Consider the following 15516-nt stretch of genomic DNA (forward strand, 5'->3'; position numbering starts at 1 on the left):
GAGAATCGAGTCTGTGAAGGTGCGTTCGATTTGCTTACCCTCTTGTCCAATAAGGAGTCAGCGCTCCTCTCGTGCGTACAAAATAGTTACGGCGTGCACGAATAAATAGATCGTGCACATGAAATACTGAGTAGTCTGCACGAATAAGTTGTTTGTGCGCACAAATTAGAAGTTCGCGTGCATAAACTATTTTTCCCAATGTTATGGCTGGGGCTGCGTCATACTCTGAGGGTGGTTGTGTTCGTAGAGTGAGAGTGCGCTCCGCTCCTATTCATTTCCGAGCACAGCGAACCGTGTCGACAGTAGAAGCGCCTCATATGCGCACCGGCAATCCGTATTTAGTGCTCTCTGAATATCGGAACGGAAATTCTGAGCAACGCTCTGAGTTTACAAACGGTCGTAGTGAACCAGTGCGTGCTCGGACCGTATTTCCAAAAGCACCCCACGTTTGCGAACCGTGGGCTGAGGGGAGGGGGTGGTTTTGGGAAGACTTTCATCGTCAAGAGGAAAACAAAAACAATGTACACGATTTTCATGTTTGTGACTGATAAACGGTCACAACTGATGATTGGATTTTTTTTTTTCATGAGGGCCGTGGTAATTTTATGTATCGCTTTTGCATCTCGTCGAGTTCTACTTTCTTCATAATAGCCAGAAGTGACACGACTTCCGGTTTGATGTATTGAAAAAGAAGGCTCTCTCCAAAGACATATTTTTCATACAATTATGTAACCCCTTGGGTTATAGACATACACGGTCGTGAAAACGTCATCGTTTTTTAAAATTAAGTATAAAAATAATGCACAGACTATCAAGTAAATTTGGTAATTTGTTGATCAAGATTGCATGAATAATTTGAATTCTCAGACATAGGAACAAAGAATAAATTAGAGCTGGACGAACATAAAATGATCAATTTTGTCGATATTTTGACGACTATGCCTGCTCTCCAAATGCAGTGTTGCTCTTTTTTAATTTGGTAAAAAATTACCTGGCTTCCGGATTTCAATGTTATAGATTAGTGGAATTTCCCGTTCTGTTGAGTACAGCTCGTGCTGAACTGTTATGATGTGTCAATGAGTTTAAAAAATGTGGACGGCACCGATAATGAGAGGCCCTCGTTGTACTTGAACGGGGGAAAAAAGAAGGTAAGTTAAAATATTAAATAATTAATCAAGGCAAAGAACATGGTCTTTTATCGATTTTCCGGACAAACTCTGCCGTAACTCATCAGGCTCACCGTTTATCATCGTGAAATGTTCACTGCTTTGGAGATGTTTGCCCGCTGGCCTTGTCAATATGAAAAGCGACTGATTTTGTGTTAGGTTGTATTTGTGATGTATTTTCGCTTCTATTCATAAACTACCATGTAAAATATTTGCATCACTCACAACTGCAATCCGTGAGATGGTATAATTTACCCCATCCGGTACATGTCCGCATCACTGCTCTCACCAAATCCGATGAAAAACAACTGTTGCCAAAGTATTCATACCTCAGTTCGTCAGTGTAATGTGCTGTATGATTTTGAACAAGCTCGCCCTGTTCTTATCATTCTGCCTTAAAACTGTGGCACAGTCAGTTAGCATGGGGTAGCGCTAACGAGCTAACTAGCTACTTTAATTCCTAAAAAATGGCTACAGTAGTAGCTACAGTAGAGCAGAATGTTGCACACAAATCCATATGCATGTTTAGAATAGCACCAGTGACATTAATAAGTTTAGCTTTTTTGAGGGTAAGTAATACACGTCAGGGGAATTGCCGTTGGGGAGCTTGACAGTGTGAAATACTGTTATACTGTACTTGGGTTCCCTCCTCGAAACCAAAGCAAGATGGACTCATTTTCGGCTTTTTAGAGCGTGGATCGAATTTTGAAAGGTGATTGAAAATTGTGAGCTTATTAATTGTAGAGCACTGTGTGTTGTGTATTCGCCCGATCCACATGCAGAAACAAGAAATGTTCGACACTGATGATGTCCGATCGAGTTATGTTGACTGAGATCTCAGCTACCTCTCAGCAGAATGTTATTCAATATATGCACTTAAAGTTTCTTTGCTTAAAATTACAACCATAATGGCGAAAGAAATGATACACAGATAGCCAGATAATGGATCTAACTCAGAATTGTGTTTTGTATTTTATAGGACATTGCATAGCCTAAAGGCTTTGGCAGAGACATCTTCATCACACATTTCCACACTCCCATCACTTCATCAGTAAGTACCCAATATTCACTTAACAGTCTTACAGACAAGTGCTGGCGTTTCTTGAGATCTTCTCTTAGAATATTGCACCCATGTCATGACTGTCATGATGTTAATGACAGTGTTCAATATTCTGCTTGCAAGCATTACATGACCAAACCCAGCTTACCCGTGACGGCCGTTACCTGATCCCTTAGGCACTGTGATGTCATTTTCAGTCTGCAGCAAGTGGCAGTACAAGGCACAATCGAAGCCCCCTAAGATGGATCAAAACGGGTGGAGTTTTCTGCTTCAGTCATAACCAACAAACACAGTATTGATTAGTGTTTGCACTCGTGGGTAAACATAGAGCATATTATTGACCATTTTTCAATTAACTTTCCCTTTTATGTGCAGGGTTTGATGTTTAGCCTTTTCGGGTGGTAGTTTTTTCGGGCCACTACGAGCCAAATTGTGGTGGCCCTGCCAGAACCAGTACTGGTTGCTTATATCACTGCTGTTGTGCCGAAACCTCATCTGTCAGAATTTGGTCAATGGAATAATTTTTCAAAAATCCATACTATTACCGTAGCCATACCCCACTTGTGCGTGTGTGTGTGTGTTTTTTTTTTATTTATTCGCCAATTTTGTGTGTTGAAGATGGCTTTCTTTCTTTGAGAAGTAATGTCAAAGATTGAACAAAAATACAACTCTTGGGCTCAAATGAAATGTGACGATCACAACACATCACATCAACAGAATTTGTCATCACATCACCACAAGCATGATACCACCTAACAAAAGAAAAGATTACTCTAATAATAAGTACGGTAATAGAAATAGTAAATATCATGATTCATGATATTCTTTTCGTCAATGGACGCTCCAGCTTCGTGTTTGCTTTCAAAACTTAGCTTGTAGCAGACGTGTGCACATTTTCAGCATGACGTCTCTGATCCACTGGTGAAAGGACACTTTGATCCTCTCCTCTTTCATCTATAACTGCTTCAGACAACAAAGTGTATGCAGAAAAGTGAAGATTGCACGACTGTCTGTGTCCTATGTGTTGTGTTGTTATTTTTGTTATTTTGACTTCAAAATGGCGCCGCGAGAGTGGCTGCCTTTCCAGCACCTCCTATATTTTGTTGTTCTACTTCTTCCTTTCATAACTTTGCTGCTGTGAATTGGGAATTTCTCCATTGCGAGACCATTGCGAATCTTTATTAAAGATTTTCTTATCTTATCTTAAGATAAAAGATAACCGAATTAATAATGAACCATAATGGTCAAATTGTAGATATATATTAATATGTATTTATGAAACTTGTTGAGTCATTTGTATTTTTACCTCTGTGTCCAGTCTATATAGACCAGGGGTGCCCAAACCTTTTTGACCTAAGATCTACTTTTCGATCAACCAACCTCGCGGGATCGACCCATTAACACGCACGCACGCACGTACACACACATGCCATGATGAGCAACAGCCTGACGCTGAGGCATACAACGCACTTTTGCAGCCTGTTAACGATCATAGCTCACAAGTACCGTTTTAAAATGCTTCCCTTGGCCCTCCAGATTCCCATTCTTTGCCCGTCCCCTCTGTGAATTGTACAAAACAAACTCTGAATGAGAATAATGATAATGATAAAAGATAAGCGCAACAACTCTGAGCACAAGCTGCAACTGCAGACTGCTGAGCGCTCACAACTTCTGGTGACGCAGTCACATGCCACCGTAGGTTAAAGATGACCCGCTTTATTTTAGTTAATTTTTAAAAATACTTTTTGTGAAAGTGAGACTGATAGAATGATTAGGGTGCAGTGTGCATTAACACAAAAATATATTACTAACATGCACAGAGACACATTTTTTTTTCCCCCCTCCACAGCCCTCGGATCGATTTGGGACCAGTCCCTGATCTACTGGTCGATCACGATCGACGTAATGGGCACCCCTGATATAGACACACAGTCGATCACACAATAAAATTAATTTGAAAACCGAAATGAATAAAATGAAAAAAAATATCTAGTATGCTTAAAAAGCCCCAGTCAAAATTTGTGATTATAAAAGTTCTTTTTAAGACCAACATATGTGCTATCTCCTTGTTTTTTATTGTTTGTTTTGTTTTTATGATGTCCGGTCCTTGAACATGGAACACACGGCACCGTACAAGCTTTCAGGTGTCCTTAGAGACTTGTCATAAGGACCTGTTTTGCAAATCTGTTGTTCCCAGAATGCATTGCGTTTAAGTTGTAAGGGTAAATCCTTGTCATCTGTGTTTGTGTTACTAGTAGTTAAATGCGAGTCTATGCCCCAAACGAAGCTGCCTCAGAGGACGATAAAGACACCTTCTACAACCAGCTCCAGACCGTGCTTGAGGAGATCCCCAGTCATGACATCAAAATGCTGATTGGAGACTTCAACGCAAAACTGGATAATGACAGAAGGGGCCTGAATGCCACAGTTGGACCACATGGGTCTGCGAGCTCCACGAACGACAACGGGGAGAGACTGTTGATGCTAACCAGTACCAATGGCCTCAGCATTGGCAACACCTTTTTTGAGCACAAGCGGATCCACAAAGTAACCTGGGTTTCACCTGGTGACGGGACCCGGAACGAACTGGACTACATCTGCATCAACACAAGGTGGTGCTCGTCATTGCTCGACGTTCGCTCCCACAGAGGTGCAGATGTGGGTTCAGACCACTTCCTTGTGGTGAGTAAAATCAAGCTGAAGAAGGTGAAAAAGGTGCAGCCCAAGAGACCTTACACAGTGGAGAAGCTAAAGAATAACAACATCTCAGAAAGCTTCTGTGAGGAGTTGAGTAGGAAGCTCAAGGTATCACAAAACCTTGCAAACATTGAGGAGCAGTGGAGTAGGTTCTCTTTTGCCATTGCTGAAACTGCAGAAGCAGTTATGGGCTGAAAGAGGGGTACCAACAAAGAGAGATGGGTAACAGACAACACCTGGAAGTTGATTAATGAAAGGAAAGTGGCCAAGATAAAAAGAGAACAAAAGAGGAGGCTCCAGAGCTGGAGGATGGAAGATGAGGAGTACAGGCGCTTGGGCAGGGCAGTGAAGAAGAGTTGCAGGAAGGATAAAAGACAGTGGCTAGAAGAGAAAGCAAGAGAGGCACAGGAAGCAGCAGAGAACAACAACACGACGACCCTATACAAGATCGTGCGGGAGCTAACCAACTCCAGGAGCAGCTCTCGCGTGCCAATCAGGAGCAAGGATGGCAGGACACTCCTAAGCGACGAGGAGCAAGAAGCAAGATGGCTGGAACACTTCAGGGAGGTTCTCAACCAACCAATGCCTCCCGTGCTCTTCAATTTCGATCAAGAGACACCAGCTCCAGCTCTAAATATTACATCGGAAGAGATATCCGAGACTGAGGTTTGCCAGAGCAATCAAGGGCCTTAAGAACAACAAGGCACCGGGACTCGATGAGGTAGCTGCCGAGCTGTTGAAACATGGCCAAGACGCTGTTGTGGAGAGCCTTACCCACCTGTTCAACCTGATTTGGCATGCTGAAGAGGTTCCTGCCGACTAGAGACTGCCGACCTGGAGACTGCTGTCAATCCCCAGCAAGGTATTCTGCAGTGTTCTGCTACATCGCCTTGAAGACGAAGTGGATAACATCTTGAGGGAAGAGCAAGCCGGTTTCAGGAAGGGAAGGTCTTGCGCCGAACAGATCTTTACTCTTCGAAACATCATAGAGCAGTGCCAAGAACTTCAGATACCACTCATGATCAACTATATCGATTTCAAGAAAGCCTTCGACAGCATCCACTGGGAGTCACTGTGGCAGATCGTCCAGCTGTATGGTGTACCCCTCAAGTACATCAACATCTTCAGGTCATTGTACCACAACTCAACCTGTCGTGTCAAAACCAACAGTGGTACAACTGATGATTTTGACATTGTCACTGGTGTAAGACAGGGTTGCATTCTGTCACCTCTACTCTTCATCATCATAATTGACTTTGTGATGAGGAAGTCCATCACAGGGGCAAAAGTTGGTATCAAGTGGGGAGGGAGCAGACTAGCTGACCTGGAATTTGCAGATGATTTGGCTCTGTTAAGTCACACCCAGCCCGCACTCCAGGAGTTGACCAACAATCTGCATGAGCACGGAGTTAAGGTCGGTTTACGAATTAGCCATCAAAAGACCAAGGCCATGGCCACCGGACAGCACCAACACCTTCAACCACTCACTCTACACCAACATGACATAGAGTACATTGACAGCTTCACATATCTTGGGAGTAACATCTCAAATAAAGGTGGTGTGGAGAAAGACGTCAACAGTAGACTTGGTAAAGCTGCGGGAGTGTTCCAATGCCTCCGCAACATCTGGTCATAGAAAGCCATCACTATGACCACCAAGCTACGCCTCTACATGTCAGTGGTCATCCCAACAGCGATTTACGCCTGTGAGACATGGATGAAGACAGCCAATATTACCAACAAGTTAGATGTCTTCCATCGGCGTTGCCTGAGATCCATCCTGAGGATCTCATGGAGAGACCACATCACCAACGAGGAGGTGATGAGGAGGGCAGGAGTAGCTGAACTGTCAGACATTGTCTCTGAAAGGAGAAGGAAAATGATTGGTCACGTACTCCGACTGCCAAGAGAGCGACCGGCAAGTGTGGCCATGGACTGGATGCCAGAGGGTGGAAAGAGGAAGAGAGGTAGGCCAAAGTGAGATGGGTGTCAGCTGGCATGGAGCGAGAAGGGTCACCAGTGACCGGAACAAATGGAGGAGACTCGTCGCCCAATGTTCCAAATAGGAGCGGGTGGAACTAACTAACTAACTAACTAACTAACACATGTTTTTGGAATGTGCAAGGAATCCAGAGTACCCGGAGAAAACGCACACAGGCACGGGGAGAACACGCAAACTCCACACAGGAAGGCCAGAGCCGGAATCAAACCCTCACCTCTGCACTGTGAGGCGGACGTGCTCACCAGTCGGCCACCTGTCTTTCTTGTATATTCAATTAAATATCGGTTGCAAACATGATTTGCAAATCATTGTATTCAGTTTTTCAAATGTATAACACAACATTCCAACTGAATTCGAATTGGGTTTCTACTATAGTTTGGAGCATATATTGACACACAGACACACTCACACTGATGTGAAACTACAAGTGAACCGCGGACCGCTCCATTCACAAAGTCCAAACATGGGCATAATTTATGAGCCCCTTAAATGAGTCTCTTTCGTGCTTTTCAGAGGTCAGATGACTATACATTTTTGTTTTATTAAATGACATGTTTTCCATTTTGGATGAGTGGACAAGGTGGGACCATGCTGACAATTTGTATTGATTGAGAATTAATTGTGCTTAAAGTGGTTAAACAAACTAGGACTGATTTTATTCGTGTCACAAATCTCTATTCAGTGATATGATGTAGTTCAGGGGTCAGCAACCCAAAATGTTGAAAGAGCCATATAGGACAAAAAAACAAAACAAAAAACAAATATGTCTGCAAAAAAATTAAAGCCTTCTATAAAACTTACAATGAAGTAAACACATGCTGTATGTATGTAGGAGACTGGACTGTCTCAGAGTTGTTTATGTTATTCATTCCTTTGTTGTGTGTTCACAAACGCCCCCATAGAATTTATTTTGTGATTTCCTCACTTGATTTTTTTGTTTTGGTGCATTATTTTCACTTTTCTTAGTGTTAGTGAAGTAATCATTAATTTCCGTTTTTCGGAGGCTGTCTTTGAACGCCTCTCGAGTCGAACGAGAAGAGAGAAGGCACGGAGTCGGACGCAAACGTGTCTGTGTTTGTCGAGACTGTTAAAAGCATGAATAAAATGTACGTTTTAAAAAAAACAACACCACAGCTCTTCTTTTTTGGATCTGCAACATGTATCTTTATCTATTTGAGCTATATTAGCCTACTATCATAATCTTTTTCCATTTTCAAACATTTTTTATAAAGCTCTAGGGAGCCACTAGATAAGATAAACCTTTATTAGTCTCGCAATGGAGAAATTACATCGAAATAGATGTCGCTAAAGAGCCGCATGCGGCTCTGGAGCCGCGTGTTGCCAACCCCCGATCTAGTTTGATATATAGGGTTTCAATTATTTTTTTTTGCACCATACCTAGAATCAGAATCATCTTTATTGGCCAAGTATGTAGAACACACAAGGAATTTGTCGGTTACATCATGTAACTTCTTATATTCTCAGGTTTTGGACAACTATAATACTGGTTTGTCCACCGTTGCATGTCTGATGTTCCTCACTGTGGTCCAATGGATGCTCAAGCACTTTGTGTGACTGCTCAGATGCATGAAAAATGTTAATTAAGTCAAATTATTTGCATAGCCCGAGTCTAAAAGGGTTTCACAGGACCAGTTAACAATAGCGGGTTTCTATTACAGTTTTTGACAAAATGAAAGTGATATTTCTACAATTTTGATAAAGAGCAATTGTGACTTGTGTTTCCATTGAAGAGTTTTTTTGCTTCTGAAACCTAATTCTCGTAATGTCCCATCTTGCGATATCTCATTATTCCTGTAAAATCTCATCAAATGTTTTGCGAGACTCGTGATAGGGCATGAAACCTTTGAAGGTGAAACGTGTCAATAGGGTGGGGCCTGTGCACCGCGTGGGCAATTCTACCCGGGGGGCGTGGCGGCCACTGCGGAGGGTGATCCCACACTGGGTCATGACAGTGCCCGGCCGCCGAGCAAACTTCCCCTGCCACAGTGCGTTTTTCCGATATTTGAGGGTTTTTTTGAATTTCTGTGTTTCCGTTACCAGTGTGCTATTGCGCAATTTGCATTTTGCGCATGACCGAGGGAAATGGAACCCCACCTTAAAATGTGCGGTATCCCATGATCTATTCTCAAGACCCCAAACGAGCAAGAAAAAAACTCAAAACCCCATCCAAAGAAGAATCCTTGAGAAGACCCCATCGATGAGGGTGTAAACATCTGCGAAAAATCATTCAACTTTTCACACATTGGGTCTGGTTAAAAAGAAAAATAAAAAATCGGTATTTTAGAGGTTTATTTTACCATTCCCCCCCTCAAAAAAATTATCAATATGCCAGTTCCCCAACATGGCCGAGGCAGCAAGGGCTCTTTGTAGCCGCTCGTGGCTCGAGTCTTAATTGTTTGGATTGGAAAAGATCTGTCACAATACAAATCTGCTGTGTTTAGGTGTGGTAATACCATGAAGGGTGAAGAAAGGTGTAAGGAGCTCCCCGACGTTGGCGACACCACTGGAAAACGGCCCAAACGTAAATGCCTGCAGTGGCACCCACTACTTTCGAAAAAGGCTCTGGATTTCTCTGAGGAGGAGGAGGAGGAGGAAGAGGATGAAGAAGAGCTGGCTGAGGTGATGTTGTATTTTTTTGCCTCGATATTTGTTGAACATTTTCCACATTAATGCCACTGAAAACAATGACAAGGATTAGGTATAGGCGAGTACCAATACCGGGTATTGGTATCGGGCTAATTTCAAGTTGTAGATACTCACCACCGCAGACATTTCTGACCGATGTCCATTAAAATGCTTTTTCTGTAATTGTTTGTATATTTATACGGTTTATATTAATGTTTTGTAGTTATTGACCTGGTTTTTACACAAATTCTATAGCAGGTGTGTCAAACTCATTTCACATTGTGGGCCATATACGGCTTCGGTAGATGTCAAGTGGGCCAGAGCATTAAAATTACCGTATTTTCCGCACTATATGGCGCACCAAAAAGTCTTCAATTTTAAGCTCACCGAGCGCCTTAAAATCCGGTGTGTCTTTTGTATGGTCATTACGGTAATACATAGACTCCAAGATGGCCCCTTCCTGGAGACATGCTTCCAATGTTATAACTTGCTGTTAGTTCAGTGAACTGTGTCGCTGCTTTATTAAATAAGTTTTGTTGCGGCTCCGAAAAAAGGAGAGCTGTGGTGTTGTTTTTTAAAACAGTCTCAACAAATGCAGGTACGTCTCTGTCCGTCTCCGTGCCTTCTTCAGTTCAAGTCGAGAGGCGTTCAAGACCACCTCTGAAAAACGTAAACTAATGATTACGTCAATGAAACTACGAAAATTGAAAATAATACATCAAAACTGAAAAGCAAACGTGGATATCACAAAATAAATTCGATAGCCACCCCTACAGAATTTATATTGTGATTTCATCATTTGTGAATACACAACAAAGGAATACATAACGATGACACTTGTTGTGTTATTTTGACTTGAAGATTGGATTGGATTGGATAAACTTTATTGTCAAATGTACTGTATGTGTAACATACAGCACAGATGAAATTTCTTCCCTCTCAACATAAAACAAGAGGAGCCGCTGCGGGTGTCCGCGCCGCTATCAAAAGAAAGAAGATGGCGCCGCGAGAGTGGCTGCCTTTCCAGCAGCTCCTATTTATTTTGTTCTTCTACGTCTTCCTCTCATAACTTTGCTGCTGTGAAGTGGGAATTTCTCCATTGTGAGGCTTTTAAAGGTTTTCTTATCTTATCTTCTCTGATCGTACTGTTGGAGCTATGCTAAAGGAAATGTCAATGCGTTTTTCGGAGGCGGTCATGAACGCCTCTCGAGTTGACCGGAAGGAAAGAAGGCACGAGATGGACAGAGACGCACCTGTATTTGTTGAAAAAAGGAGAGCTGTGGTTGTGGTTTTATTTTTTTAAACGCAGACTTTATTCATGGTTTTCACAGTCTCAACAAATACAGGTACTTTACGTCTTTGTCCGTCTCCATGCCTTCTCTTCCGTTCCACTCGAGAGGCGTTCATGGCTGCCTCCGAAAAACGTAAATTCTTACTTCAATGAAACCACGAAGAAAAACAAGCGAGGAAATCACAAAATAAATTATGTTGGGGGATATAGAATTTCCCCATTTTCTGTTTTGATGCATTATTTTCAATTTTCGTAGTTTCATTTAAGTACAGTAATAGTTCATTTACATTTTTCAGAGGCAGTCATGAACACCTCTCAAGTTGAACCGACGCCTCTCGAGTTGAATGGAAGGAGCGTAGCCATCTAGTGGAGGCATTGGAGATTGCGCCTTTTAATGCGACGCGTCTAATGTATGAATTTTTTTTTACAAAATAGCCATTCATTGAGGGTGCGCCTCATAATCCAGTGCGTCTTTTAGTGCGGAATATACGGTATACCAAACTTTGCTATAAATAACCAAAATATCGTGTCTTTCCTTTGTTTTGGTATATAGAAGCAAAAAATTAGGAAATTGCTGAAATTTAATGAACATACTGTATCTTTTACAAAACATTTCATGAAACACCTTGGATCTCCTTGGACAAATGTGCAATTTACTTTTATCATTCACATATATGCATTGCAACTGATCCCACTGATTGTACAAAGGCACAAAACTTTAACAAGTAATTGGTTTTGAAAAATATCGTAATGCACTCTAAGATTAACGAGATTTATAAAGAAAGGAATTTTTAGACCATTTACATGTGCATATGAAATCAAAATTTAATCCCTGCCTCCACTTTACAAACTAAAAAGAGTGCTATTAAATGTGTAAAAAAGAAAGTATTCACTTCTTGAAAATGTGTAAACTTCATTAATCAAACACACATTCATCGTCGGAGAATACGGCTTTGATGCTCATTCTGTTTTTTATGCATTTTTTTCCACTTTTAAATTACAGTGATCCTCGCTATTTCGTGGTTCGTTTATCGCGGTTTCAGTGCATTGCGGATTTTTTCAAACATATTCACAAAAAAAAAAAAATTAAAGTCCGCAAACGGTCCGCGAGAAGCAGCGAAAGTCAGCAAAACAACAGTGAGTCACATAGAGAAACATATACAGTACTACATGTGGGGTGAGATGGGGGGGGGTGCTGAGAAGATGCAAAGCCATGTTGATTGTGCATCTTCCTTCTGTCTTATCACGGGGGTTACTCTCTGATCTTTAATCAGTGTCTAAGTGTTGGTTACGGTGCGTGTGTGTGTGTGTGTGTGTGTTAGTGCACTCTGCTCAAGCGCGAAGGCCCACGTGGGGCACGTGTGTGTGTGTGTGTGTACGTGGGTGTGTTAGTGCACTTTGCTCAAGCGCAAAGGCCCACGTGTGTGCACGCGCACGTGCGAGCAAGTGTGTGTATGTGTGTGGCTGAGAGAGAGAGAGGAGGCTTATAAGAACAAAAGCAGGTCTCTTCCATCCTTAATTGTCTAATCATCCTGGCGTGTGTGCGTGTGTGTGTGTGTGTGTTCATGCGCTCTGCTCAAGCTTGAAGGCCCACTGGGGCAATTTTTTTTGGTCTCTACTTCGCGGATTTTCGTTTATCGTGGGTGGTTTTGGTCCCCATTAACCGCGATAAACAAGGGATTACTGTATCCTGCGGGCCTGATCGAACCTCCTTGGGGGCCGCCCGCGGGCCGAATGTTTGACACTACTTTCTAAAGTCATCGTTTGTTTTTCAAAAATAAAAACTGCTACATATACATGAATGCAGATGGGACAGTTAAATATGACACATTCAACTCCAAACACACATTGGAGAAGGTTTAACATTCTCATAAATCCCTTCATTAAACGTATTGGGCCATATAATGAATTCTGGGAACTGTGTTGCCTTTACCATCATTGTCATCAATATGAACATTGGCACGGGGCTCCGGCGGCATCACGACTCTTATGGGCAAAACGTTGCTGCTTTCCATGTTCGTGGATGTCACAAAAACCAAATATTCAAAATATGGAGGGCTTTACAAGTTAAAAAACGTTCAAATAAACTTTTGTCGTTTACATGAATTCAACCTTTATGAAAATTGATTGTGAAATTCACAATTTCTGACCAATTTTCAATGGTCAGAAATATGCATTGCCTTTGAAGGAACGTTACCTGCCATCAGCATTGCTAAATTGGACTGCGGCTGTCCTTCATACACAGTGATCCCTCGCTATTTCGCGGTTCGTTTATTGCGGCTTCAGTGCATCGCGGATTTTTTCAAACATATTCATAATTTTAATTTTAATTTTTTTAAGTCCGCAAAAGGTCCGCGAGAAGCAGCGAAAGTCAGCAACAACATCGAGTCACATAGAGCAACATATACAGTACTGTAACACATGTAAATATTTATATGTTTACTGTATTTTGTTATTCATAAACTAACCTAAGTTATACATGTTTAAATCTATTAGTACAGTAAATATTCCCATCCCCGGAATTCTATAGAAAGGAATACCCTTCACCCGGAATAAAAACCTATGCATTAACATTTTGACTACGATATTACGTGTTACCGGAAGTTGCGTAAGCGGAAATTCCACTACCCGTAACCCGGATGGAGGTGTAATGCCGCGGGAGCTTAAATACACGCAATGCCCACCCGATGCGACGGAAAAGACTGACGCTGAAACAAGTTTTCACTTCGCGTTTTTCGATCATCAGATTCTAAACGACGACGTGTAAGTGAGTTTTTATTGCCGTGCGTTTTATTGTAATTGTGAATGATTTTAACTTTATTCACTTACGTCGTGGAGAACGCGGCACTATCTTAAAAGCAGCACCCACTCGACATGACCGAAGAAACGTGTTCGCTTCGCCGTTTTCATTCATCAGATTCGAAACGAAGACGTGTAAGTGACTTTTTATTGGCGTGCGTTTTACTGTAATTGCGAAAGATTTTAACTTTATTCACTTACGTCGTGTAGATCATTGCATCGAAACGTAGAAGAACTGTTAACGACTGGAGCGGAGCGAGTGAAATGCATCCGTTTGAGCGAGGCTGGACACAAAGTTAAAAAGATCCAGCAGACACTTGGAGTTGGAAAGACGCAAATTTACGAAACTTTAAAAAACAAGGCATCGATTCAACTCCTGATGACAAGCCACCATCCAGCAAGGAAGCAATGCAAATGGCAACAAAAATCCTTCAGTATACACAAGAATTACCAGACATCAGTGATCAACGGGACAGTTATTTGCAACTAGCAAGAAAACTGTATGACATGCAGGCAAACATTGTCATAAACCAAAGAATGCATCCAACAAAACAATCCAAAATACAAATTTTTTTCCCAAGACAGAAAAAAATAAACATTAAAATACTGTATGTATTTTACTGTTTTGATTTTTTTGGGATACACCTGTATTGCAGTTTTTGTTATATTAACAGTTTTTGGACAGTATATTTTTGTATTTTGTTGATTGTGTTGTTACACATGCATTTTGTCAACATACTTGCAGGTTCATAAAGGACATGTACCATGTTCATTTCCCAAATGAGGAATTTCTGTTATCAGGACAAATTGGACAGCGCAAACACGAGTCTGTACGAGAGAATATTTACTGTATACAGCATTAAGTCATGTCAATTACTTCAAAATTTACTTCTACATGCATGTATACTATGTTATCGCATCTCGCCCATCTCCGCTTTGTTCCAGTAGCCCATTTATATATATATATATAGCTGGATAGCTCAGTTGGTAAGGCATCGGTTTGGCACGGTGGTTCGAATCCCGCTTGGGGCAAAAATGAGCACATAACACCATCCAGTGTGGGTCCTTGGGCAAGATCCTTCACGCTAATGCCTACCTCATACAATGATGAGAGACAATAAAACGAATGACATGCCGGCTCAGACGTCGCCCTGCCAAACAAGGTCTGCGTCAGGTGCTGGGGAACGAGAGCACCTTGATGAAAAATGGGCTACTGGAACAAAGCGGAGATGGGCGAGATGCGATAACATGGCTCTGTTGGAATGCTACTACTCAAGCAACCCTAGTCAGAGGGGTTACATGCAGAGAATGTGGGCTAAACTGTTACTTCGAAACCCACAGTCACGGTTGACCACAAAAAAACTAGTAGCTCAGTGTTCCAACATCCACAAACAGCAACTGCTGTCACAACTTGAGATTGATGAGGTACAACGCCAGGCTGCCAGATCAGAGGAGGAGGTCATACCAGAGATTGGGAGGCAAGCCCCAATGAATGCAGATGACGAGATTGGGAGGCCAGCCCCAATGAATGAAATGCTGAGCGAGGCAGCAACTGACCTGAAAGCTATGATCATGGCGAGAATGAAAGTGTGAATGCAGCACTGAGGACGATCCCTACCGTAACGATCACGGAAACCAATGAGCTGATATACGCTTCAGCATCAGTGATCCTAGAGCTGCTTGGCTATAAGAGCAACCATGGAAGCCATGACATACGTGAGCCACCATGGAAAAGACTGTTGGAGTCTAAGATCAAGGCGGCTCGGAAAGATGTGAGTCAATTGACGGAGGCCCAGAGAGGTGTGATGAAAAGGCCGTCACCCGAGAGGTACATCCAGATGACCATACCTGAAGC

The 15516-nt window shown here is 42.1% G+C and overlaps 1 protein-coding gene across 3 annotated transcripts in view; it reads left to right on the forward strand.

Annotated features, from left to right (window-relative positions):
* The first annotated feature begins 1006 nt into the window (after positions 1-1006).
* bbx (BBX high mobility group box domain containing) overlaps positions 1007-15516 on the forward strand; it is a 69648-nt gene continuing 55138 nt past the window's right edge. For all 3 annotated transcript variants that reach the window (XM_086130654.1, XM_086130655.1, XM_086130656.1), the window contains exons 1-3: positions 1007-1148; positions 2146-2217; positions 9388-9565. In XM_086130654.1, coding sequence (XP_085986780.1) covers positions 9401-9565 — 165 coding nt within the window. In that variant the 5' untranslated portion in view covers positions 1007-1148; positions 2146-2217; positions 9388-9400. The remainder of the gene's footprint in view (positions 1149-2145; positions 2218-9387; positions 9566-15516) is intronic.

Source organism: Hippocampus guttulatus, chromosome 15 (genome assembly GCF_054856545.1).
Source record: "Hippocampus guttulatus isolate MCC_2025c chromosome 15, RoL_Hgut_1.0, whole genome shotgun sequence".
Classification (NCBI taxonomy): Eukaryota; Metazoa; Chordata; class Actinopteri; order Syngnathiformes; family Syngnathidae; genus Hippocampus; species Hippocampus guttulatus.